The sequence below is a fragment of the Anomaloglossus baeobatrachus genome, chromosome 11, assembly GCF_048569485.1.
Source record: "Anomaloglossus baeobatrachus isolate aAnoBae1 chromosome 11, aAnoBae1.hap1, whole genome shotgun sequence".
NCBI classification, from domain to species: Eukaryota; Metazoa; Chordata; class Amphibia; order Anura; family Aromobatidae; genus Anomaloglossus; species Anomaloglossus baeobatrachus.
In genome coordinates this window covers 186,179,667-186,203,268 of record NC_134363.1, presented here as the reverse complement: position 1 = coordinate 186,203,268, position 23,602 = coordinate 186,179,667, and the positions used below count along the sequence as shown (strand labels likewise).

Below are 23,602 nucleotides of genomic sequence, written 5' to 3'. Positions count from 1 at the left end.
GGGGCTGGGGGCAGAGCGGGCCGTCGGGGCTGGGGGCAGAGCGGGCCGTCGGGGCTGGGGGCAGAGCGGGCCGTCGGGGCTGGGGGGCAGAGCGGGCCGTCGGGGCTGGGGGGCAGAGCGGGCCGTCGGGGCTGGGGGGCAGAGCGGGCCGTCGGGGCTGGGGGGCAGAGCGGGCCGTCGGGGCTGGGGGGCAGAGCGGGCCGTCGGGGCTGGGGGGCAGAGCGGGCCGTCGGGGCTGGGGGCAGAGCGGGCCGTCGGGGCTGGGGGCAGAGCGGGCCGTCGGGGCTGGGGGCAGAGCGGGCCGTCTGGGCTGGGGGCAGAGCGGGCCGTCTGGGCTGGGGGCAGAGCGGGCCGTCTGGGCTGGGGGCAGAGCGGGCCGTCGGGGCTGGGGAGAGGAAATCAGGGTGATGTTGGGTGGAGAAGGGTTAAGCTCTAAATTGGGATGGTTAAAGGGGTTGTCCATTACTCAGACAACCGCTTCTTAAATGCTTGAAGAGGAGGATGAGGACACGGCTGTGGCTGAATAAACCCTTTGCTTCTGTGACATTTGCAGGTGATGGTTGCTCCAGTATAACAGAAGATGGCGGCTTCATCTCCCCGACTCCCATTGTCCTAAGCACCTGTGATGAGAAGCAGACTCGGACGTTAGACACCTCCTCCAGCCCCCCGCAGCTGCAGATAGAGGCATGAGCCCGAGGCCAGGACTGCACTTTCCTCTTACGACCAGCACCACGTGACTGCGGACACGATGACGACGTCACTGATTACAACGTAGCGCAGTCATGTTTGGGGTCCATTGGGATGAATACATTCCCCGGGCCAACGTTGTCCCACCTGTCCCAGAGTGCGGGTTCTCACGAGCTTCACTATATACGGTTTATATATATATCCAGGGCCATCAGCTCACTGCAACACAAAAGTCCTACAAGCTGCCGACACATTGGTGAGACCCTCGATAGTGTCCTGTGATGTACGCTAGGCCGGTGTATGTTCTGTATATGCATAGTCTAAGCTGCCATAGACAGAAAACATGCACCGCCCGGTGCACGTAGGGTCCCGTACCCACCGCCCGGTGCACGTAGGGTCCCGTACCCACCGCCCGGTGCACGTAGGGTCCCGTACCCACCGCCCGGTGCACGTAGGGTCCCGTACCCACCGCCCGGTGCACGTAGGGTCCCGTACCCACCGCCCGGTGCACGTAGGGTCCCGTACCCACCGCCCGGTGCACGTAGGGTCCTGTGGGAGACACAAGTCTGGAAATAATCCTGACTCAGAGAACCGTATAGAACAAATATCGACTTTGCATCTGGCATCCCGATCTGTCCCATGACTTTTGGTGCAACCAATCATGGCAGATAATGGGCGTGTAGAAGCGGATTGCCCTCTGCAGGTGGCGCGGTGTCGTTACTCGGCCTGTAAATATAGTAAGATGGTGGCCGGAGGGCGGACGGGCGTGGTGGCGGAGAGAAGCACTTTAGTCCTTGCTCTGTCCGTGTTGTATGTGATTAAATTATATAAAGCTATTATTTAATATTACTTATGCACTAATTGACCCTTCTAATAATGAGTAACGACCTGGTCCTGTTTGGTCGGGGACGCGGCGTACACTCGGCAATTGCATTATATTTTTTCCTGTACTTTGATCCAAGGAAAGCAAAATATTAATCGATCACGATGTGGCGCAGTGACGGCCGGAGACGTGGGATGTAGCGGGCCCGTCTCATTGTCGGGGTGATGTACTGCTGCGCCGCTCCTCTTTATAGATAGTGGCCGCCATTGTGCTGGGCTATTGGTTATGGCAGGCAGTCTAAGCACACCGGTCTGGGGGAAGGTAGCGGGACGCTTCCACTTCTGGGGCGATGGCAGCAGATACCGGGGAACTAGAGAGCAATTATTTACACATGGTCTCTAACTGGTACCAAGAGACCAAATCAAAGCCGGACGATCCGGATGCAAACGATCCGGTGTCACTGCGCTGTGTAGGTCACGGGGGGCTGTTTGGTTGTCTTCATGTTGCGGTTCAGTGCTTGCTGGGAGCGAGATGGCCACGGCGTCAGTTTCTTTCTGCCCGGCTAGCCTCAGGGCCCTCTGTGCTGCTTAGATCCAAGCTCACCTATGGAGGGCACTGCTCGGGCAGGTTGGCAGTAATACTGAGGAGATACCGGCAGACTGTGGAGCCAATGAGCCGCTCGCGGCTCTGATCTCTGCCGCTCGGGGCTCTGATCTCTGCCGCTCGGGGCTCTGATCTCTGCCGCTCGGGGCTCTGATCTCTGCCGCTCGGGGCTCTGATCTCTGCCGCTCGGGGCTCTGATCTCTGCCGCTCGGGGCTCTGATATCCGCTACTTGCACGTAACCCATCTCTATGACCCAACCAAACTGCTCCACGTGTCCTGCTTTCACCATCTCCGGTGGGAGTGATCCCCCCCCTTCTCATCTAAATGAAACTGAACTGTGATTGGTGGTTGGCATCTATGGATCATTCCGCGCTTTTCGGCCGCTCTGCCCGAGACCGGGCGTCATCTTCTGTTATATGTATTATCCGCGGAGGGGGCTCCATAGTCTGAGCAAATCGCTCCCCCCATAATTACTAACATCTGCGCCCTGTGTGTCTTCCCGGCTGGGCACCACCGCTTTCCACATCGTCAGTGGTACCTGTACATGGAAACCAGTGGTACCCTTGTCCCTGTTTATAGAGGGAGCACCTGCATTTATGACTTGTGCTTCATGTATATATATTGTTTTATTTTTGCACGTTTTCCCACATTGACTGTATAGTGCTCTCTACATATGACCCCCCCCCCCCCCAGTGCTTAGCCGTGAGACGTCCTCCCCGTGCAGCTTGTGTCCGGCTGCGGTGTAATTTATTATATTGGCGCTGTTGTAAGTGCCGTGTATTATTATTTATGTCAGGAGCGCCTACTGTCCTGGCAGACGCGCTAATGGTTATTATATTGGTATATATATGAGGGCGGCAGCTGGAGAAGCAATGACGGGCGGGGGAGGGGGGGGGGGCATGAGACGTGCCGCTGTCACGGAGGTGCAGCCGGCAGTGGTACTATACGCGCGCCACTCCTCACTTCACTGAGCTCATGAAGGATTTTATTATTCAGACTGGATCTCGCACAGTAAAGTGCATCCGGCCTCCAGGGGAGACGACACGGCGTCCATCGCACTGGGGCTTATTCACACAAGGAAAACTTTTTTTTTTTTTGTTGGGGGAGGGGGGCCTTATAAATCCAGCTTTGCACAACAAGAGAGTTGTAAAATACTTTCTGCATCATTTTCAGCGTTTGTAAGATCTCTGCTTGCTTTCATTTGAGACTTATGATCACCGTCTGTCCCAGGCTCAGATCCTTACAGCCCAGGTATCAGCAAGCAGAGATCTTGAAGACCACAAGAAATTGATACAACGTGTACTGTGTTTTCTATTTTGATGCAGTTTCTTCCATGTAATGCGTTGTATGATATTAGTGGGTCTGAACGACGCCTTCAGACCGCGCGGGTTTTATTGTCACTTACTACATATTTCACTGGTCTGGGACGTGTAGTGCCGCAGCGACGTCCCCTCCTCCACGTGCCCATCGTGCAGCACTTTCCGGCATTGTACGAGTCCGTGCCCCGCGAATCCTGTACATTCTCTGACATACGTCATGTACGGCGCGGTCCGTGCAGACCCCTCGGGCGCCGGGACCCCTCCGCTCACAATTTGCTGCCTTGTTCTTAGTTTTACTTTTAATCTGCAAACTATAAAGTGTTATTTCTTATCATAGAAAAATGACTTTATTTTCCTAAGAAGCCGCGTTATTCTGCTGCCGTCTGCACAGAAAGGGCGTAGGATTTTGTGTTTCAAGTTTTATCTTTTTTGTTTGTTATATTGTAATATAATGTTATTAAAAAGACAGATGCCTAATATACAACCCCGGCTGGTGGCGTGGTCATTGATAGAGCGGCACGTGGCCTATGATGGGATGGACATCTCAGGAGCACGCTGCAATAATGCACTGAATGTAAACCATTCACTGACAGCAAGCACGAGAGAATGCCAAAATCATTGTGTAATAATCAAAGCAGATAAGAAAGTTGCAACATTTTTTATTATGAAGATCTCTGCTTGCTGTCAAAGAAACGAGATTTTCTTATGTCCAATATGTGTTAGTGTGGGACATACTATATTTATATATTAGGATATTGTATCAAACCATCCTCTGTTGGAGCCCCCCCAGGTAAAGGCAGCATCCCCCAGGTACGGTCAAGTCCCCCCCCCCCAGGTACGGTCAAGCCCCCCCTCTACCAGGTATGGTCAACCCCCCCCCCCCCCCCCCACCAGGTATGGTCAAACCCCCCCAGCTACCGGCAGCTTTTCAGCCTGTGTATGTTAACAATCACTGACAGCAAGCAGAGGTCTTTCAATTCCAGTGTTTGCTCTGTACACACATAAAGATGGAAAACTTTTTTACATCATGCTGACGTCAGTGCTGTTTTTTTTTTTTTTTTAGCACAAAGTTTTATTGGAAACTATGTACAAAACAACCCCCGACACCCCCCTCCCCACCCCCGACACACCCGGGTACAAGTCAGAATCCCAGATCCAAAATATTAAAGGAATGTCTGATTAGCGTTCATCACAGAGGTAGAGGAAGCCGATGTGTTATCATCTTCGCGGAGCTCGGACCCTCAGCCGTCATTAGTAATTAGATTTTTATCTAAGTTCATACCCTCAACCAACATACGAGAAACACCCGGACGTGACAGAAGACAGCCCATAATAAGCGATCGGAGCATGTATACGCGGCTGTGATGGGCTGCAGCGGGTGGTGACGGGCCCATGATGCCCCGAGCCTCTGTGGTTACTTCCCTGCTCCGTGGTGATGAGACCTTCGTCTAGGACGATGCGGTCACCGTGATGGTGACATTTACTGGAGGCTCCTCAGAGGTGGGCGACATCTGGGACAGGGGCACGTCCGACTTACCGGGAGCAGCCGCTAAGGGAGGATGAAGAAGAGGTGTAAGTGAAATCCTCATATACAGTGTATCCACCCATATCCTGTATACACCGCACCTATATAGTGCATCCACCCATATCCTGTATACACCGCACCTATATACAGTGTATCCACCCATATCCTGTATACTCCGCACCTATATACAGTGTATCCACCCATATCCTGTATACACCGCACCTATATAGTGCATCCACCCATATCCTGTATACACCGCACCTATATACAGTGTGTCCACCCATATCCTGTATACTCCGCACCTATATACAGTGTATCCACCCATATCCTGTATACACCGCACCTATATAGTGCATCCACCCATATCCTGTATACACCGCACCTATATACAGTGTGTCCACCCATATCCTGTATACTCCGCACCTATATACAGTGTATCCACCCATATCCTGTATACACCGCACCTATATAGTGTATCCACCCATATCCTGTATACACCGCACCTATATACAGTGTATCCACCCATATCCTGTATACACCGCACCTATATAGTGTGTCCACCCATATCCTGTATACACCGCACCTATATACAGTGTGTCCACCCATATCCTGTATACACCGCACCTATATACAGTGTGTCCACCCATATCCTGTATACTCCGCACCTATATACAGTGTGTCCACCCATATCCTGTATACTCCGCACCTATATACAGTGTATCCACCCATATCCTGTATACACCGCACCTATATACAGTGTGTCCACCCATATCCTGTATACTCCGCACCTATATACAGTGTATCCACCCATATCCTGTATACACCGCACCTATATACAGTGTGTCCACCCATATCCTGTATACACCGCACCTATATACAGTGTGTCCACCCATATCCTGTATACACCGCACCTCTATACAGCGTGTCCACCCATATCCTGTATACACCGCACCTATATACAGTGTGTCCACCATATCCTGTATACACCGCACCTATATACAGTGTGTCCACCCATTTCCTGTATACACCGCACCTATATACAGTGTGTCCACCCATATCCTGTATACTCCGCACCTATATACAGTGTATCCACCCATATCCTGTATACACCGCACCTATATACAGTGTGTCCACCCATATCCTGTATACTCCGCACCTATATACAGTGTATCCACCCATATCCTGTATACACCGCACCTATATACAGTGTGTCCACCCATATCCTGTATACACCGCACCTATATACAGTGTGTCCACCCATATCCTGTATACACCGCACCTCTATACAGCGTGTCCACCCATATCCTGTAGTAAACAAGACAGGCGGGAGGGCACCAAAGATAATAAAAAAATAACTAAAGATGGGATCACAACCACTAGCACATTCAAGGCAAACAATTAGGTACACAAGAGAAAGAAGGGAATTTTGTTACTTACCGTAAATTCCTTTTCTTCTAGCTCCAATTGGGAGACCCAGACGATTGGGTGTATAGCTACTGCCTCCGGAGGCCACACAAAGCATTACACTAAAAAGTGTAAGGCCCCTCCCCTTCTGGCTATACACCCCCCGTGGGATCACGGGCTGCTCAGTTTTAGTGCTAAAGCAAGAAGGAGGAAAGCCAATAACTGGTTTAAACAAATTCACTCCGAAGTAACATCGGAGAACTGAAACCGTTCAACATGAACAACATGTGTACCCGAAAAAAACCCAACAATCCCGAAGGACAACAGGGCGGGTGCTGGGTCTCCCAATAGGAGCTAGAAGAAAAGGAATTTACGGTAAGTAACAAAATTCCCTTCTTCTTCGGCGCTCCATTGGGAGACCCAGACGATTGGGACGTCCAAAAGCAGTCCCTGGGTGGGTAAAGAAATACCTCATGTTAGAGCTGCGAAGACAGCCCTCCCCTACGGGGAGGCAACTGCCGCCTGCAGGACTCTTCTACCTAAGCTGGCGTCCGCCGAAGCATAGGTATGCACCTGATAATGTTTGGTGAAAGTGTGCAGACTCGACCAGGTAGCTGCCTGGCACACCTGTTGAGCCGTAGCCTGGTGTCGTAATGCCCAGGACGCACCCACGGCTCTGGCAGAATGGGCCTTCAGCCCTGATGGAACCGGAAGCCCAGCAGAACGGTAGGCTTCAAGAATTGGTTCTTTGATCCATCGAGCCAGGGTGGCTTTTGAAGCCTGCGACCCCTTGCGCTGGCCAGCGACAAGGACAAAGAGTGCATCAGAGCGGCGCAGGGGCGCCGTGCGGGAAATGTAGATTCTGAGTGCTCTCACCAGATCTAACAAATGTAAATCCTTTTCATACCGAAGAACTGGATGAGGACAAAAGGAAGGCAAGGAGATATCCTGATTAAGATGAAAAGAGGATACCACCTTAGGGAGAAACTCCTGAATGGGGCGCAGCACTACCTTGTCCTGGTGGAACACCAGGAAGGGAGCCTTGGATGACAGCGCTGCTAGCTCAGACACTCTCCGAAGAGACGTGACCGCCACTAGAAAGACCACTTTCTGTGAGAGACGAGAAAGTGAAACATCCCTCAGAGGCTCGAAGGGCGGCTTCTGGAGAGCAACTAGTACCCTGTTTAGATCCCATGGATCTAACGGCCGCTTGTACGGAGGGACTATATGACAAACCCCCTGCAGGAACGTGCGCACCTTAGGAAGTCGTGCTAGACGCTTCTGAAAAAACACGGATAGTGCCGAGACTTGCCCTTTAAGGGAGCCGAGCGACAAGCCCTTTTCCAACCCAGATTGCAGGAAGGAAAGAAAAGTAGGTAACGCGAATGGCCAGGGGGACACTCCTTGTGCAGAGCACCAGGATAAGAAAATCCTCCACGTTCTGTGGTAGATCTTAGCAGAAGTGGACTTCCTAGCCTGTCTCATGGTGGCAACGACTCCTTGGGATAATCCTGAAGACGCTAGGATCCAGGACTCAATGGCCACACAGTCAGGTTCAGGGCCGCAGAATTCCGATGGAAAAACGGCCCTTGGGACAGTAAGTCTGGTCGGTCTGGTAGTGCCCACGGTTGGCCGACCGTGAGATGCCACAGATCCGGGTACCACGACCTCCTCGGCCAGTCTGGGGCGACGAGTATGACGCGGCTGCAATCGGATCTGATCTTGCGTAGCACCCTGGGCAAGAGTGCCAGAGGTGGGAACACATAAGGGAGCCGGAACTGCGACCAATCTTGCACTAAGGCGTCTGCCGCCAGAGCTCTTTGATCGCGAGACCGCGCCATGAACGTCGGGACCTTGTTGTTGTGCCGCGACGCCATTAGGTCGACGTCCGGCACCCCCCAGCGGTGACAGATTTCCTGAAACACGTCCGGGTGAAGGGACCATTCCCCTGCGTCCATACCCTGGCGACTGAGGAAGTCTGCTTCCCAGTTTTCTACGCCCGGGATGTGAACCGCTGATATGGCGGATGCTCTGTCCTCCACCCACAGCAGAATCCGCCGGACTTCCTGGAAGGCTTGCCGACTGCGTGTCCCTCCCTGGTGGTTGATGTATGCCACCGCTGTGGAGTTGTCCGACTGAATTCGGATCTGCTTTCCTTCCAGCCACTGCTGGAAAGCTAGTAGGGCTAGATACACTGCCCTGATTTCCAGAACATTGATCTGAAGGGTGGACTCCTGCTGAGTCCACGTCCCTTGAGCCCTGTGGTGGAGAAAAACTGCTCCCCACCCTGATAGACTTGCGTCTGTCGTGACCACCGCCCAGGATGGGGGCAGGAATGATCTTCCCTGTGATAATGAGGTGGGAAGAAGCCACCATTGCAGAGAGTCCTTGGCCGTCTGGGAAAGGGAGACTTTCCTGTCTAGGGAAGTTGACTTCCCGTCCCATTGGCGGAGAATGTCCCATTGAAGTGGGCGCAGATGAAACTGTGCAAACGGGACTGCTTCCATTGCTGCCACCATCTTCCCTAGGAAGTGCATGAGGCGCCTTAAGGAGTGCGACTGACCGTGAAGGAGAGACTGTACCCCTGTCTGTAGTGACCGCTGCTTGTCCAGCGGAAGCTTCACTATCGCTGAGAGAGTATGAAACTCCATGCCAAGATACGTTAGTGATTGAGTCGGTGACAGATTTGACTTTGAAAAGTTGATGATCCACCCGAAAGTCTGGAGAGTCTCCAGCGCAACAGTCAGGCTGTGTTGGCATGCCTCTTGAGAGGGTGCTTTGACAAGTAGATCGTCCAAGTAAGGGATCACCGAGTGTCCCTGGGAGTGCAAGACTGCTACCACTGCCGCCATGACCTTGGTGAAAACCCGTGGGGCTGTCGCCAGACCAAATGGCAGAGCTACGAACTGGAGATGTTCGTGACCTATCACAAAACGTAGAAAACGTTGGTGCTCTGTAGCAATCGGCACGTGGAGATAAGCATCTTTGATGTCTATTGATGCAAGGAAATCTCCTTGAGACATTGAGGCAATGACGGAGCGGAGGGATTCCATCCGGAACCGCCTGGCGTTCACATGCTTGTTGAGCAGCTTTAGGTCCAGAACAGGACGGAACGAGCCGTCCTTTTTTGGAACCACGAAGAGATTGGAGTAAAAACCTTGCCCTTGTTCCTGAAGAGGAACAGGGATCACCAATCCTTCTGCTCTTAGTGAGCCCACCGCCTGCAGAAGAGCCTCTGCTCGGTCGGGATGTGGGGAAGTTCTGAAGAACCGAGGCGGAGGACGAGAACTGAACTCTATCCTGTACCCGTGAGACAAAATGTCTGTTACCCACCGGTCCTTGACCTTTGGCAGCCAAATGTCGCAAAAGCGGGAGAGCCTGCCACCGACCGAGGATGCGGAGGGAGGAGGCCGAAAGTCATGAGGCAGCCGCCTTGGAAGCGGTTCCTCCGGTTGCTTTCTTGGGGCGTGAGTGAGCCCGCCAGGAATCTGAGCCCTTTTGCTCTTTCTGAGTCCCTTTGGACGAGGAGAATTGGGCCTTGCCGGAGCCTCGAAAGGACCGAAACCTCGACTGCCACCTCCTTTGTTGAGGTTTGCTTGATCTGGGCTGGGGTAAGGAGGAGTCTTTACCCTTGGACTGTTTAATTATTTCAGCCAATTGCTCACCAAACAGTCTATCTACAGATAGCGGCAAGCTGGTTAAACATTTTTTGGAAGCAGAATCCGCTTTCCATTCTTTTAACCACAAGGCTCTGCGCAAAACCACCGAGTTGGCAGACGCCATTGAGGTACGGCTCGTAGAGTCCAGGACAGCGTTGATAGCATAGGTCGCAAACGCAGACATTTGCGAAGTTAAGGACTTCACTTGCGGCACTGCTGGACGTATGATAGAGTCCACCTGTGCCAGACCAGCTGAAATAGCTTGGAGTGCCCACACGGCCGCGAATGCTGGAGCAAATGACGCGCCGATAGCTTCATAGACAGACTTCAACCAAAGGTCCATCTGTCTGTCATTGGCATCTTTAAGTGAAGCCCCATCCTCCACTGCAACTATGGATCTAGCCGCAAGCCTGGAGATTGGGGGATCCACCTTTGGACACTGGGTCCAGCGTTTGACCACGTCAGGGGGAAAGGGATAACGTGTATCCTTAAGACGTTTGGAGAAACGCTTGTCTGGATAAGCCTGGTGTTTCTGGACTGATTCTCTGAAGTCAGCGTGGTCCAGAAAAGTACTCAGTTTACGCTTGGGATACCTGAAATGGAACTTCTCCTGCTGAGCAGCTGCCTCCTCTGCTGAAGGGGCTGGGGGAGAAATATCCAACAGTCTATTGATGGCCGCTATAAGGTCATTTACCATGGCGTCACCATCAGGAGTATCCAGATTGAGAGCGGTGTCAGGATTAGACTCCTGATCACCCTCCTCTGTCTCATCACGCAGAGACTCTTCTCGCTGAGACCCTGATCCGCGTGATGACGTGGAGGGTCTCTCCCAGCGAGCACGCTTAGGCTGCCTGGGACTGTCATCTGAGTCAGAGCCTTCAGCCTGAGATGCGTGGGACCCCCTTGAAGCACGGATTAACTCCAACTGAGGGGGACCGGGGAACATTGACGCAGCAGTGTCCATGGTCTGAGTGACCGGCCTGGCCTGCAAGGTCTCTAGGATTTTTGTCATAGTGACAGACATCTTGTCAGCAAAAACTGCAAACTCTGTCCCCGTCACCGGGACAGGGTTCACCGGTGACTCTGCCTGGGCCACTACCACCATAGACTCCGGCTGACGAAGTGGCACAGGGACCGAACATTGCACACAATGGGGGTCTTTGGAACCTGCCGGTAGATCAGCCCCACAAGCGGCACAAGCAGCGTATGCAGCCTGTGTCTTGGCACCCTTGCGTTTTGCGGATGACATGTTGTCGTCTCCTCAGAGCAATATAGGGGTATAAGCCAAGAAGCGACCTTACAGTGCAATTATATATATATATGGTATAGAGAAAAAAATACACCAATATAACACTGTGGCACTAGTGGGGCCAGCACTAATGTGCTGCTTACCGCCCGCTTAACGCGGGTGTGTGGTCGCCAGAAATCCCTTGTCTGGGTCTCCCAGAGCCTGTGTCCGTTCTCCAGCCAGACTGCATGTAGGAATGGCTGCCGGCGTCCTGTGGAGAGGGGCGGGCCCTGGGCGTGCTGCAGACAAAGAGCGGGAACTGGGGTCCCACTGTGCCCAGTGAGAGGGCTGGAGTATGTAAATCAGACTCCAGCCCTCGGCGCTGACTATCGTACAGCGTCTCTCCCTTGCCCTGATTGACAGGGTGGGGGCGGGAACGAAGCGGAGCTAGGCCGCAAAAGCCGGGGACTAGATTTATAAGCGCCGCCGTCGTAAAAGCACGGTCGGCGCTAAGTCCCCGGCGCACCACAAGTCTCAGCCGCGCCGCCGCTCCAGGGGCGGCCGGCGCGGCAGTCCCCAACACATAAAGTCCCTCAGAGAAACTGTAGTGACTGTAACCCCAGCGCGCAGCGCTACTGTCCCCGGCGCACTAGCACACCCAGCAAGTCTGGAGTGTGCGCGGCCTGTTCGTACGGGGACACAGAGTACCTGAAAGTCGCAGGGCCTTGTCCCTGAACGGTACCCAGCTCCGTATCCAGCAGGTTCTACGGGTCTGTGGATGGAGCCCGGCCTCAGGGCTTGGGGGCCGGTAAGATCCCACTTCCTCAGAGCCCTCAGGGGGATGGGGAAGGAAAGCAGCATGTGGGCTCCAGCCTCCGTACCCACAATGGGTACCTCAACCTTAACAAACACCGCCATAGGAATGGGGTGAGAAGGGAGCATGCTGGGGGCCCTAGTATGGGCCCTCTTTTCTTCCATCCGATATAGTCAGCAGCTACTGCTGACTAAACAGTGGAGCTATGCGTGGATGTCTGACCTCCTTCGCACAAAGCTTGAAAACTGAGCAGCCCGTGATCCCACGGGGGGTGTATAGCCAGAAGGGGAGGGGCCTTACACTTTTTAGTGTAATGCTTTGTGTGGCCTCCGGAGGCAGTGCTATACACCCAATCGTCTGGGTCTCCCAATGGAGCGCCGAAGAAAAGAAAATGTGCAACAAGTGGGATCACCAGACATGACCATGTAATATCAATTTATTAATCAAAAAGGACATACAAACACACAGATGTTCATTAAAAACAATTAAAAAAGCAAAAAGCTTGTACATACATTTGGTGCCAATAATATAAGCCACCAAAGAAGGGAATTTTGTTTACTTACCGTAAATTCCTTTTCTTCTAGCTCTAATTGGGAGACCCAGACAATTGGGTGTATAGGCTATGCCTCCGGAGGCCGCACAAAGTATTACACTTAAAAGTGTTAAGCCCCTCCCCTTCTGCCTATACACCCCCCGTGCTCCCACGGGCTCCTCAGTTTTGGTGCAAAAGCAAGAAGGAGGAAAAAGAATTATAAACTGGTTTAAAGTAACTTCAATCCGAAGGAATATCGGAGAACTGAAACCATTCAACATGAACAACATGTGTACACAAAAAAACAGGGGCGGGCGCTGGGTCTCCCAATTGGAGCTAGAAGAAAAGGAATTTACGGTAAGTAAACAAAATTCCCTTCTTCTTTGTCGCTCCATTGGGAGACCCAGACAATTGGGACGTCCAAAAGCAGTCCCTGGGTGGGTAAAATAATACCTCGTAAGAGAGCCGTAAAACGGCCTCTTCCTACAGGTGGGCAACCGCCGCCTGAAGGACTCGTCTACCTAGGCTGGCATCCGCCGAAGCATAGGTATGCACCTGATAGTGTTTCGTGAAAGTGTGCAGGCTCGACCAGGTAGCCGCCTGACACACCTGCTGAGCCGTAGCCTGGTGCCTCAAAGCCCAGGACGCGCCCACGGCTCTGGTAGAATGGGCCTTCAGCCCTGAGGGAACCGGAAGCCCAGCCGAACGGTAAGCTTCGAGAATTGGCTCCTTGATCCACCGAGCCAGGGTTGATTTGGAAGCCTGTGACCCTTTACGCTGGCCAGCGACAAGGACAAAGAGTGCATCCGAGCGGCGCAGGGGCGCCGTACGAGAAATGTAGAGTCTGAGTGCTCTCACCAGATCTAACAAGTGCAAATCCTTTTCACATTGGTGAACTGGATGAGGACAAAAAGAGGGTAAGGAGATATCCTGATTGAGATGAAAGGGGGATACCACCTTAGGGAGAAATTCCGGAACCGGACGCAGAACCACCTTGTCCTGGTGAAAACCAGGAAAGGGGCTTTGCATGACAGCGCTGCTAGCTCAGACACTCTCCGAAGTGAAGTGACTGCTACTAGAAAAACCACTTTCTGCGAAAGGCGTGAGAGAGAAATATCCCTCATTGGCTCGAATGGTGGTTTCTGAAGAACCGTCAGCACCCTGTTCAGATCCCAGGGTTCTAACGGCCGCTTGTAAGGAGGAACGATGTGACAAACCCCCTGCAGGAACGTGCGTACCTGTGGAAGTCTGGCTAGGCGCTTCTGGAAAAACACAGAGAGCGCTGAGACTTGTCCCTTAAGGGAGCCGAGCGACAAACCCTTTTCCAGTCCAGATTGAAGGAAGGACAGAAAAGTGGGCAAGGCAAAAGGCCAGGGAGAAAAACCCTGAGCAGAGCACCACGACAGGAAAATTTTCCACGTCCTGTGGTAGATCTTGGCGGACGTTGGTTTCCTAGCCTGTCTCATAGTGGCAATGACGTCTTGAGATAACCCTGAGGACGCTAGGATCCAGGACTCAATGGCCACACAGTCAGGTTGAGGGCCGCAGAATTCAGATGGAAAAACGGCCCTTGAGACAGCAAGTCTGGTCGGTCTGGTAGTGCCCACGGTTGGCCGACCGTGAGATGCCACAGATCCGGGTACCACGACCGCCTCGGCCAGTCTGGAGCGACGAGGATGACGCGGCGGCAGTCGGCCCTGATCTTGCGTAACACTCTGGGCAACAGTGCCAGCGGAGGAAACACATAAGGGAGCTGAAACTGCGACCAATCCTGAACTAAGGCGTCTGCCGCCAGAGCTCTGGGATTTTGAGACCGTGCCATGAACGCCGGTACCTTGTTGTTGTGCCGGGACGCCATGAGGTCGACGTCCGGCACCCCCCAGCGGCAACAGATCTCCTGAAACACGTCCGGGTGAAGGGACCATTCCCCTGCGTCCATGCCCTGGCGACTGAGAAAGTCTGCTTCCCAGTTTTCTACGCCCGGGATGTGAACTGCGGATATGGTGGAGGCTGTGGCTTCCACCCACAGCAGAATCCGCCGGACTTCCTGGAAGGCTTGCCGACTGCGTGTGGCGCCTTGGTGGTTGATGTATGCCACCGCTGTGGCATTGTCCGACTGAATTCGGATCTGCTTGCCTTCCAGCCACTGCTGGAACGCTTTCAGGGCAAGATACACTGCCCTGATCTCCAGAACATTGATCTGAAGTGAGGACTCTTGCTGAGTCCACGTACCCTGAGCCCTGTGGTGGAGAAAAATCGCTCCCCACCCTGACAGACTCGCGTCCGTCGTGACCACCTCCCAGGTTGGGGGTAGGAAGGATTTCCCCTTCGATAATGAAGTGGGAAGAAGCCACCACCAAAGGGAAGCTTTGGTCGCCTGAGAGAGGGAGACGTTCCTGTCGAGGGACGTCGGCTTCCTGTCCCATTTGCGTAGGATGTCCCATTGAAGAGGACGCAGGTGAAACTGCGCGAAAGGAACTGCCTCCATTGCTGCCACCATCTTCCCCAGGAAGTGCATGAGGCGCCTCAAGGGGTGTGACTGACCTTGAAGGAGAGATTGTACCCCTGTCTGTAGTGACCGCTGCTTGATCAGCGGAAGCTTCACTATCGCTGAGAGGGTATGAAACTCCATGCAAAGATATGTCAGCGATTGGGCCGGTGTCAGATTTGACTTTGGAAAATTGATGATCCACCCGAAACTCTGGAGAGTCTCCAGGGTAGCGTCGAGGCTGTGTTGGCATGCCTCTAGAGAGGGTGCCTTGATCAGGAGATTGTCCAAGTACGGGATCACCGAGTGACCCTGAGAGTGGAGGACCGCTACTACAGTAGCCATAACCTTGGTGAAAACCCGTGGGGCCGTTGCCAGGCCGAACGGCAGTGCCACGAACTGCAGGTGTTCGTTTTCTATGGCGAAGCGCAAGAAGCGCTGGTGCTCTGGAGCAATCGGTACGTGGAGATAAGCATCTTTGATATCGATCGATGCAAGGAAATCTCCCTGGGACATTGAGGCGATGACGGAGCGGAGGGATTCCATCCGGAACCGCCTGGTCTTTACGTGTTTGTTGAGAAGTTTCAGGTCCAGGACAGGTCGGAAAGACCCGTCCTTCTTTGGGACCACAAACAAGTTGGAGTAAAAACCGTGGCCCTGTTGCTGAAGAGGAACAGGGACCACCACTCCTTCTGCCTTCAGAGTGCCCAGCGCCTGCAGAAGAGCCTCGGCTCGCTCGGGAGGCGGGGATGACCTGAAGAATCGAGTCGGGGGACGAGAAGTGAACTCTATCTTGTAACCGTGAGACAGAATGTCTCTCACCCAACGGTCTTTTACCCGTGGCAGCCAGGTGTCGCAAAAGCGGGAGAGCCTGCCACCGACCGAGGATGCGGAGTGAGGAGGCCGAAAGTCATGAGGAAGCCGCTTTGGTAGCGGCACCTCCGGTGGTCTTTTTAGGACGTGACTTAGACCGCCATGCATCAGAGTTCCTTTGATCTTTCTGAGGCCTTTTGGACGAGGAGAATTGGGACCTGCCCGCGCCCCGAAAGGACCGAAACCTCGACTGCCCCTTCCTCTGTTGGGGTATGTTCGGTTTGGGCTGGGGTAAGGATGTATCCTTTCCCTTGGATTGTTTGATGATTTCATCCAAACGCTCGCCAAACAATCGGTCGCCAGAAATTGGCAAACTGGTTAAGCGCTTTTTGGAAACAGAATCTGCCTTCCATTCCCGTAGCCACAAGGCCCTGCGGAGTACCACCGAATTGGCGGCTGCAACCGCCGTACGGCTCGCAGAGTCCAGGACAGCATTAATAGCGTAAGACGCAAATGCCGACGTCTGAGTGGTTATGGACGCCACCTGTGGCGCGGACGTGCGTGTGGCTGCGTCAATTTGCGCTTGACCTGCTGAGATAGCTTGCAGCGCCCATACGGCTGCGAATGCTGGGGCAAAAGAAGCGCCGATAGCTTCATAGATGGATTTCAACCAGAGCTCCATCTGCCTGTCAGTGGCATCTTTGAGTGAAGCCCCATCTTCCACTGCAAGTATGGATCTAGCCGCCAGTCTGGAGATTGGAGGATCCACTTTGGGACACTGAGCCCAACTTTTGACCACGTCAGGGGGAAAGGGATAACGTGTATCCTTAAGGCGCTTAGAAAAACGCTTATCTGGACAAGCATGGTGATTCTGGACTGCCTCTCTGAAATCAGAGTGGTCCAGAAACATACTCTGTGTACGCTTGGGAAACCTGAAACGGAATTTCTCCTGCTGGGAAGCCGACTCCTCCACCGGAGGAGCTGAGGGAGAAATATCCAACATACGATTGATGGACGCAATAAAGTCGTTCACTATGGCGTCCCCGTCCGGAGTATCAAGATTGAGAGCGCCCTCAGGATCAGAATCCTGATCAGCTGTCTCCGCATCATCAACCAGAGATTCCCCCCTCTGAGACCCTGCACAACATGATGATGTCGAGGGAAAATCTAAGCGAGCTCGCTTAGTCGGTCTGGGGCTGGGGTCTGTGTCAGAACCCTCAGCCTGGGATCCATGAGATACCCCGGGAGGACATTGTTGGTCCAGCTGAGGTGGGCCAGGGAACAAAGATTCAACAGAGTCCCTGTGCTGAGATACCGGCCTGGACTGCAAGGCTTCTAGTATCTTAGCCATAGTCTCAGAGAGTTTTGCAAACTCCGTCCCCGTCACCTGAACAGTGTTAGCAGGTGGCTCCCCCTGGGCCCCCCCTAGCAGAGGCTCTGGCTGAGTAAGTGCCACAGGGGCCGAACAGTGCACACAATGAGGGTCAGTGGAACCTGCCGGTAGCGGGGTCGTACATGCGGCGCAGGCAACATAATAAGCCTGTGTTTTGGCACCCCTGCCTTTCGTGGGCGCCATGCTATTATCTTCCCTGAGTAACACAATAGGGTATATAGCCAGAAATCAACTGTGCACCATACAGTGTAAAACATATATACCATAAACATATAATGTTACACTACTGCACAATGGGGCTAGCACCACAGGTGCTGCTTACCACCCGCTTAAAGCGGTTGTGAGGCCACCAGAGTCCCTGCCTGGGTCTCCCAGACTTTGTCCCCCTCTGCAGCGTCCGAGGAGCTGACAGGAATGGCTGCCGGCGTCCTGAGGAGAGGAGGGAGCCGTGGGCGTGACCCAGAAAGTACGGGAACTGGTGCCCGCACTGTGCACAGTGAGGGGGGTGGAGTATGCAAAGCATGCTCCAGCCCTCAGTGCTGCTCGTTCTGTGCAGCGTCCCGCCCTTCCCCTGCCTGTCAGGGCTGGGGGTGGGAGGAAAGGAAGCTAGGCCGCAAAAAGCCGGGGACTCTAGTAATAAACGCGGCCGCCGTAAAAGCGCGGCCGGCGTGGAAGTCCCCGGCGCACTACAAGTCCCAGCCGCGCCGCAGTGTTTCCATGGCAGCGGCGGTCAGTGCGGCAGTCCCTATACATAAACACACTCAGCAACGCTGAGTGTGTAATGGCACATATTAACCCGGTCAGCGCCGCGGTCCCCGGTGCACTAGCACACCCAGCAAAGCTGGAGTGTTGCTGTGCGCGGTCCCCACCGGGATACAGAGTACCTCCAAGTAGCAGGGCCATGTCCCTGAACGATACCCGGCTCCTATCCAGCAGGCTCCACAGGAGTTGTGGATGAAGCACGGTCTCAGTGCCTGGAGACCGATAGGATCCCACTTCCACCAGAGCCCTGAGGGGGATGGAGAAGGAAAACAGCATGTGGGCTCCAGCCTCCGTACCCGCAATGGATACCTCAACCTTACAACACCGCCGACAAGAGTGGGGTGAGAAGGGAGCATGCTGGGGGCTCTATATGGGCCCACTTTTCTTCCATCTGATATAGTCAGCAGCTGCTGCTGACCACTCTCTGGAGCTGTGCGTGCATGTCTGACCTCCTTCGCACAAAGCAAAAAACTGAGGAGCCCGTGGGAGCACGGGGGGTGTATAGGCAGAAGGGGAGGGGCTTAACACTTTTAAGTGTAATACTTTGTGCGGCCTCCGGAGGCATAGCCTATACACCCAATTGTCTGGGTCTCCCAATGGAGCGACAAAGAAATACACCCCACCCTCTCAGCAAGCCAAAGAGAAACCCCACATGATAAGTCAGAGTGAGTGTGATAGCCAAAAAACCTTGTTCAAATCAATGACAGGCAGTGAGCACGGCATACTAAATTAAACAATAGCAAGCAGAAGGACAATTGCTGCATACAAATACCTCAAAGCCGCCTGAAAGTAATCTGCCCTGAAAACAAAGGTCTGGAACAAGTATAAGGCAAATCACATACCCAGGGGTCCTACACGGGGTAAATGGCAGAGCAAATATCATGAGAAGGGTGGGGTGGAAACCCCACGCGTATCGCTACAAGGAGTTGTAGCTTCCCCTGAGGAAGCTACAACTCCTTGTAGCGATACGCGGCAGCTATAGGCATAGAAGTGGTGTCTAGGTATAGTAAAGTAGCCATGCGCTACGCAATGAAACCACCTATAGCGCCACCTGGTGGAAAACAATGGAGTTAGCATTTTTATCTCGAACGGAAGATAGAGAAAAAAAGTGAATTATAAAGTTGTCCAGCATCATCAATTCAATACGAATCCACACCTTGCATACAGAAATGCTATGATATGAAACCCATGACCCCCCCCCCTAAACATTGAATGCTGGTCATGAATATGGCGCTCATGTAACTTTGATGCTCATTAGTGGCCCCCGTCAGCTGCAATGCACATCTGGCCTCTGCACAGCATACTATATCTGCTGCACGTTGTGCAATATGGTAGGTGACACGTTTGCACAAGCATCTGTGATACGTGGTCGTAGGTCCTGCAATGTTGGTGGAGGGGTCGCATACACCTGCTGTTTAATGTGACCTCACAGAAAGAAGTCCAATGGGGTCAGGTCAGGTGAGCGGAGGCCACTCCACACAGCTCCATACCCAATGACTTGTAGGAAGGTCTCCATGAGGCATCGCTTTGTTGAGGACAAGAATTGAGTATACAAAAATACTTAATTCAGCCATTTCATAGACTCAGGTATATAGTTTTCAGTAGATGTAAACTAACACACATATCTATACATGTCTTTGTTCTCTTTTACTAATACGTTTATATAGGTATATTGCATATTCAGTGTATTCTCCCTTAAAACAATATATATATATATATATATATATATATATATATATATATATATATATATATATATATATATATAGTCAGGGCCAGAAATATTTGGACAGTGACACAAGTTTTGTTATTTTAGCTGTTTACAAAAACATGTTCAGATACAATTCTATATATAATATGGGCTGAAAGTGCACACTCCCAGCTGCAATATGAGAGTTTTCACATTCAAATCAGAGAAAGGGTTTAGGAATCATAGCTCTGTAATGCATAGCCTCCTCTTTTTCAAGGGACCAAAAGTAATTGGACAAGGGACTCTAAGGGCTGCAATTAACTCTGAAGGCATCTCCCTCGTTAATCTGTAATCAATGAAGTAGTTAAAAGGTCTGGGGTTGATTACAGGTGTGTGGTTTTGCATTTGGAAGCTGTTGCTGTGACCAGACAACATGCGGTCTAAGGAACTCTCAATTGAGCTGAAGCAGAACATCCTGAGGCTGAAAAAAAAGAAAAAATCCATCAGAGAGATAGCAGACATGCTTGGAGTAGCAAAATCAACAGTCGGGTACATTCTGAGAAAAAAGGAATTGACTGGTGAGCTTGGGAACTCAAAAAGGCCTGGGCGTCCACGGATGACAACAGTGGTGGATGATCGCCGCATACTTTCTTTGGTGAAGAAGAACCCGTTCACAACATCAACTGAAGTCCAGAACACTCTCAGTGAAGTAGGTGTATCTGTCTCTAAGTCACCAGTAAAGAGAAGACTCCATGAAAGTAAATACAAAGGGTTCACATCTAGATGCAAACCATTCATCAATTCCAAAAATAGACAGGCCAGAGTTACATTTGCTGAAAAACACCTCATGAAGCCAGCTCAGTTCTGGAAAAGTATTCTATGGACAGATGAGACAAAGATCAACCTGTACCAGAATGATGGGAAGAAAAAAGTTTGGAGAAGAAAGGGAACGGCACATGATCCAAGGCACACCACATCCTCTGTAAAACATGGTGGAGGCAACGTGATGGCATGGGCATGCATGGCTTTCAATGGCACTGGGTCACTTGTGTTTATTGATGACATAACAGCAGACAAGAGTAGCCGGATGAATTCTGAAGTGTACCGGGATATACTTTCAGCCCAGATTCAGCCAAATGCCGCAAAGTTGATCGGACGGCGCTTCATAGTACAGATGGACAATGACCCCAAGCATACAGCCAAAGCTACCCAGGAGTTCATGAGTGCAAAAAAGTGGAACATTCTGCAATGGCCAAGTCAATCACCAGATCTTAACCCAATTGAGCATGCATTTCACTTGCTCAAATCCAGACTTAAGACGGAAAGACCCACAAACAAGCAAGACCTGAAGGCTGCGGCTGTAAAGGCCTGGCAAAGCATTAAGAAGGAGGAAACCCAGCGTTTGGTGATGTCCATGGATTCCAGACTTAAGGCAGTGATTGCCTCCAAAGGATTCGCAACAAAATATTGAAAATAAAAATATTTTGTTTGGGTTTGGTTTATTTGTCCAATTACTTTTGACCTCCTAAAATGTGGAGTGTTTGTAAAGAAATGTGACAATTCCTACAATTTCTATCAGATATTTTTGTTCAAACCTTCAAATTAAACGTTACAATCTGCACTTGAATTCTGTTGTAGAGGTTTCATTTCAAATCCAATGTGGTGGCATGCAGAGCCCAACTCGCCAAAATTGTGTCACTGTCCAAAGATTTCTGGACCTAACTGTATATATCTATATATAATATATATCTATATATAATATATATCTATATATATCTCTCAGCACATGTATTCTCAAAGATGGCTGCCATATCCTGTTTGCACCAGAGACAGATGGACAAAAGAAATTCCTGGAGTCTGGACTGTCCAATCAAAGAGAGGATATGCAGATCCTATACGTCATGAAGCCCCGACCTACGATACTTGATTGGGCTAAAACTTTTGTTTACACCCCTTTTACTTCGTGGTCTAGCTGTCCAAGAATAAAGATTTCAGTTTTGCCTCAGCTTCTGTCGTGTGAGGGAGTTTTATAATTGATTTAATTAATTATTATTCTTTCTCGTTGTGCACACACGATATTTTAATTTGGAACAACGGTCAGATCGAAAAGGGATCACTTGTGTCCCGCGTCCCTAACAGCTTCACGTCCGCAGTCTTGTGAGTGTTACACGTTCTAATCATAGCATTTCTGTATGCAAGGTGTGGATTCCTATTGATTTGATGATGCCCTACAATTTTGTAATTCACTTTTTCCTCTATCTCGTTCCGTTTTCGAGATAAAAATGCTAACTCCGTTGTTTTCCACCAGGTGGTGATGTAGGTGGTTTCATTGCGTTGCGCATTGCTACTTTACTATACCTAGACACCACTTCTATGCCTATAGCTGCCGCCGTTCTCAAGTTAATGGTGGTGGACAGGATATGGGTGGACACGCTGTATACAGGCAGCAGCATATCATCCTTAGAGAGGATCAGCATTGTTTTTATATGTCTCCTGAAGCCATAGACAGTCAATTATATAAGGCCAAATTCAGACAGATGCTGGAATACTTGGGCCCATCAGACGACCTGTAGCAGCTCCGCACACTCATACCCACCATGGATGGGTGCTGAGCCGACACTCACTACGAACAAAGATGGAGGAGAATGCGGCATTTTGCCCACAAAATCGCTCATGCACATTGACTAAAATGGGTCAGTATGTCATGTGCAGCCGATTGTCAGAACCACTGACCATACATATGCCTATGTGAACGAGGCCTAACTCCAGGAGACCCCTTTATTATGCACCATCAGGGACACCCCATCATCACTCAGGCACAGATAAGACGGTCACTTACCCTCAGCAGGAGCCTCTGCCGCTGCCTCCCCGGCACTGGCCGGGCCCTCGTCACCATCCGCTGCCGTTTCAGCATCTTCTGGGTTGCGGATGTTTTCTCTGGACTCAGCCGGGGCCCTAAAGAGCAGAAGATGAGACGGGCTGATATAAAAAGGTACAAATGGAGCTAGGCTAAGGCCCCTTTCACATTGCATTTTTCCCTACGTCCACACGTCCCGTCGGGGCATCCGTCCGGACCGCCCCTCCCCCACTCTGCAAAGCGTGCTCCGGACGCATGAGCCCGACAGGGCCATTCACTGCTATGGAGCGCACTGCGTTAGCGTGTGCTCTGTTTTGTGCCATTTTTTGCACATATACGTTTCTGCAGACGGACACCCGAACGTAGAGGAGTACGTTCGGGTGTCCGTCTACAGAAACGTATATGTGCAAAAAAATGCCACAAAACAGAGCACACGCTAACGCAGTGCGCTCCATAACAGTGAATGGCCCTGTCGGGCGCATGCGTCCGGAGCACGCTTTGCAGAGTGGGGGAGGGGCGGTCCGGACGGATGCCCCGACGGGACCTGTGGACGTAGAGAAAAAACGCAATGTGAAAGGGGCCTAACCTACCGAACCTACACGGAGCGAGACCGTAAGGGACAGAGGTGACGCTGCCGGATCACACCACACAGGCCTTATAACCAGCGACACACACAGGACAGCAGAGGAGCTGCATACAGCATTAATAATCTGCAATATTTCTATATATATATATTTTTTTAATTTTAGAAGTAGTAAAATGAGTTGCACATTGGAAAGTATTTTACTTACGGTCTGAAGAACAAGTCGTGCAATCCTGGAGAAGGAGAGATAAGAGAGAAGTAATGGTAAGGTTATAAAATACCAAAGGTCAGAGAGTTATTCCACCCAACGCATTGATCATCAATTCACTCAGCGCAGAGTCCTCAACCTGCCACAGGCTCAATACCCGACCCACTGGGAGAACTGGGAGGCAGTGGTCATCTCCACCCAGCGCAGAGTCCT

General features: G+C 51.7%; 2 protein-coding genes across 5 annotated transcripts in view; one reads left to right on the top strand and one right to left on the bottom strand.

Moving 5' to 3' along the window:
- Positions 1-3,910, top strand: part of CDON (cell adhesion associated, oncogene regulated) — a 132,070-nt gene extending 128,160 nt beyond the window's left edge. For all 4 annotated transcript variants that reach the window (XM_075328503.1, XM_075328506.1, XM_075328504.1 and 1 more), the window contains one exon: positions 554-3,910. In XM_075328503.1, the coding sequence (XP_075184618.1) occupies positions 554-690 (137 nt within the window). In that variant the 3' untranslated portion in view covers positions 691-3,910. The remainder of the gene's footprint in view (positions 1-553) is intronic.
- Positions 3,911-4,559: 649 nt separating this feature from the next.
- Positions 4,560-23,602, bottom strand: part of VSIG10L2 (V-set and immunoglobulin domain containing 10 like 2) — a 50,870-nt gene continuing 31,827 nt past the window's right edge. Inside the window, exons 11-13 of the mRNA XM_075327991.1 lie at positions 23,390-23,414; positions 22,581-22,696; positions 4,560-4,982 (exon numbers count right to left, since the gene is read on the bottom strand). Of these exons, the coding sequence (XP_075184106.1) occupies positions 4,882-4,982; positions 22,581-22,696; positions 23,390-23,414 (242 nt within the window). The 3' untranslated portion in view covers positions 4,560-4,881. The remainder of the gene's footprint in view (positions 4,983-22,580; positions 22,697-23,389; positions 23,415-23,602) is intronic.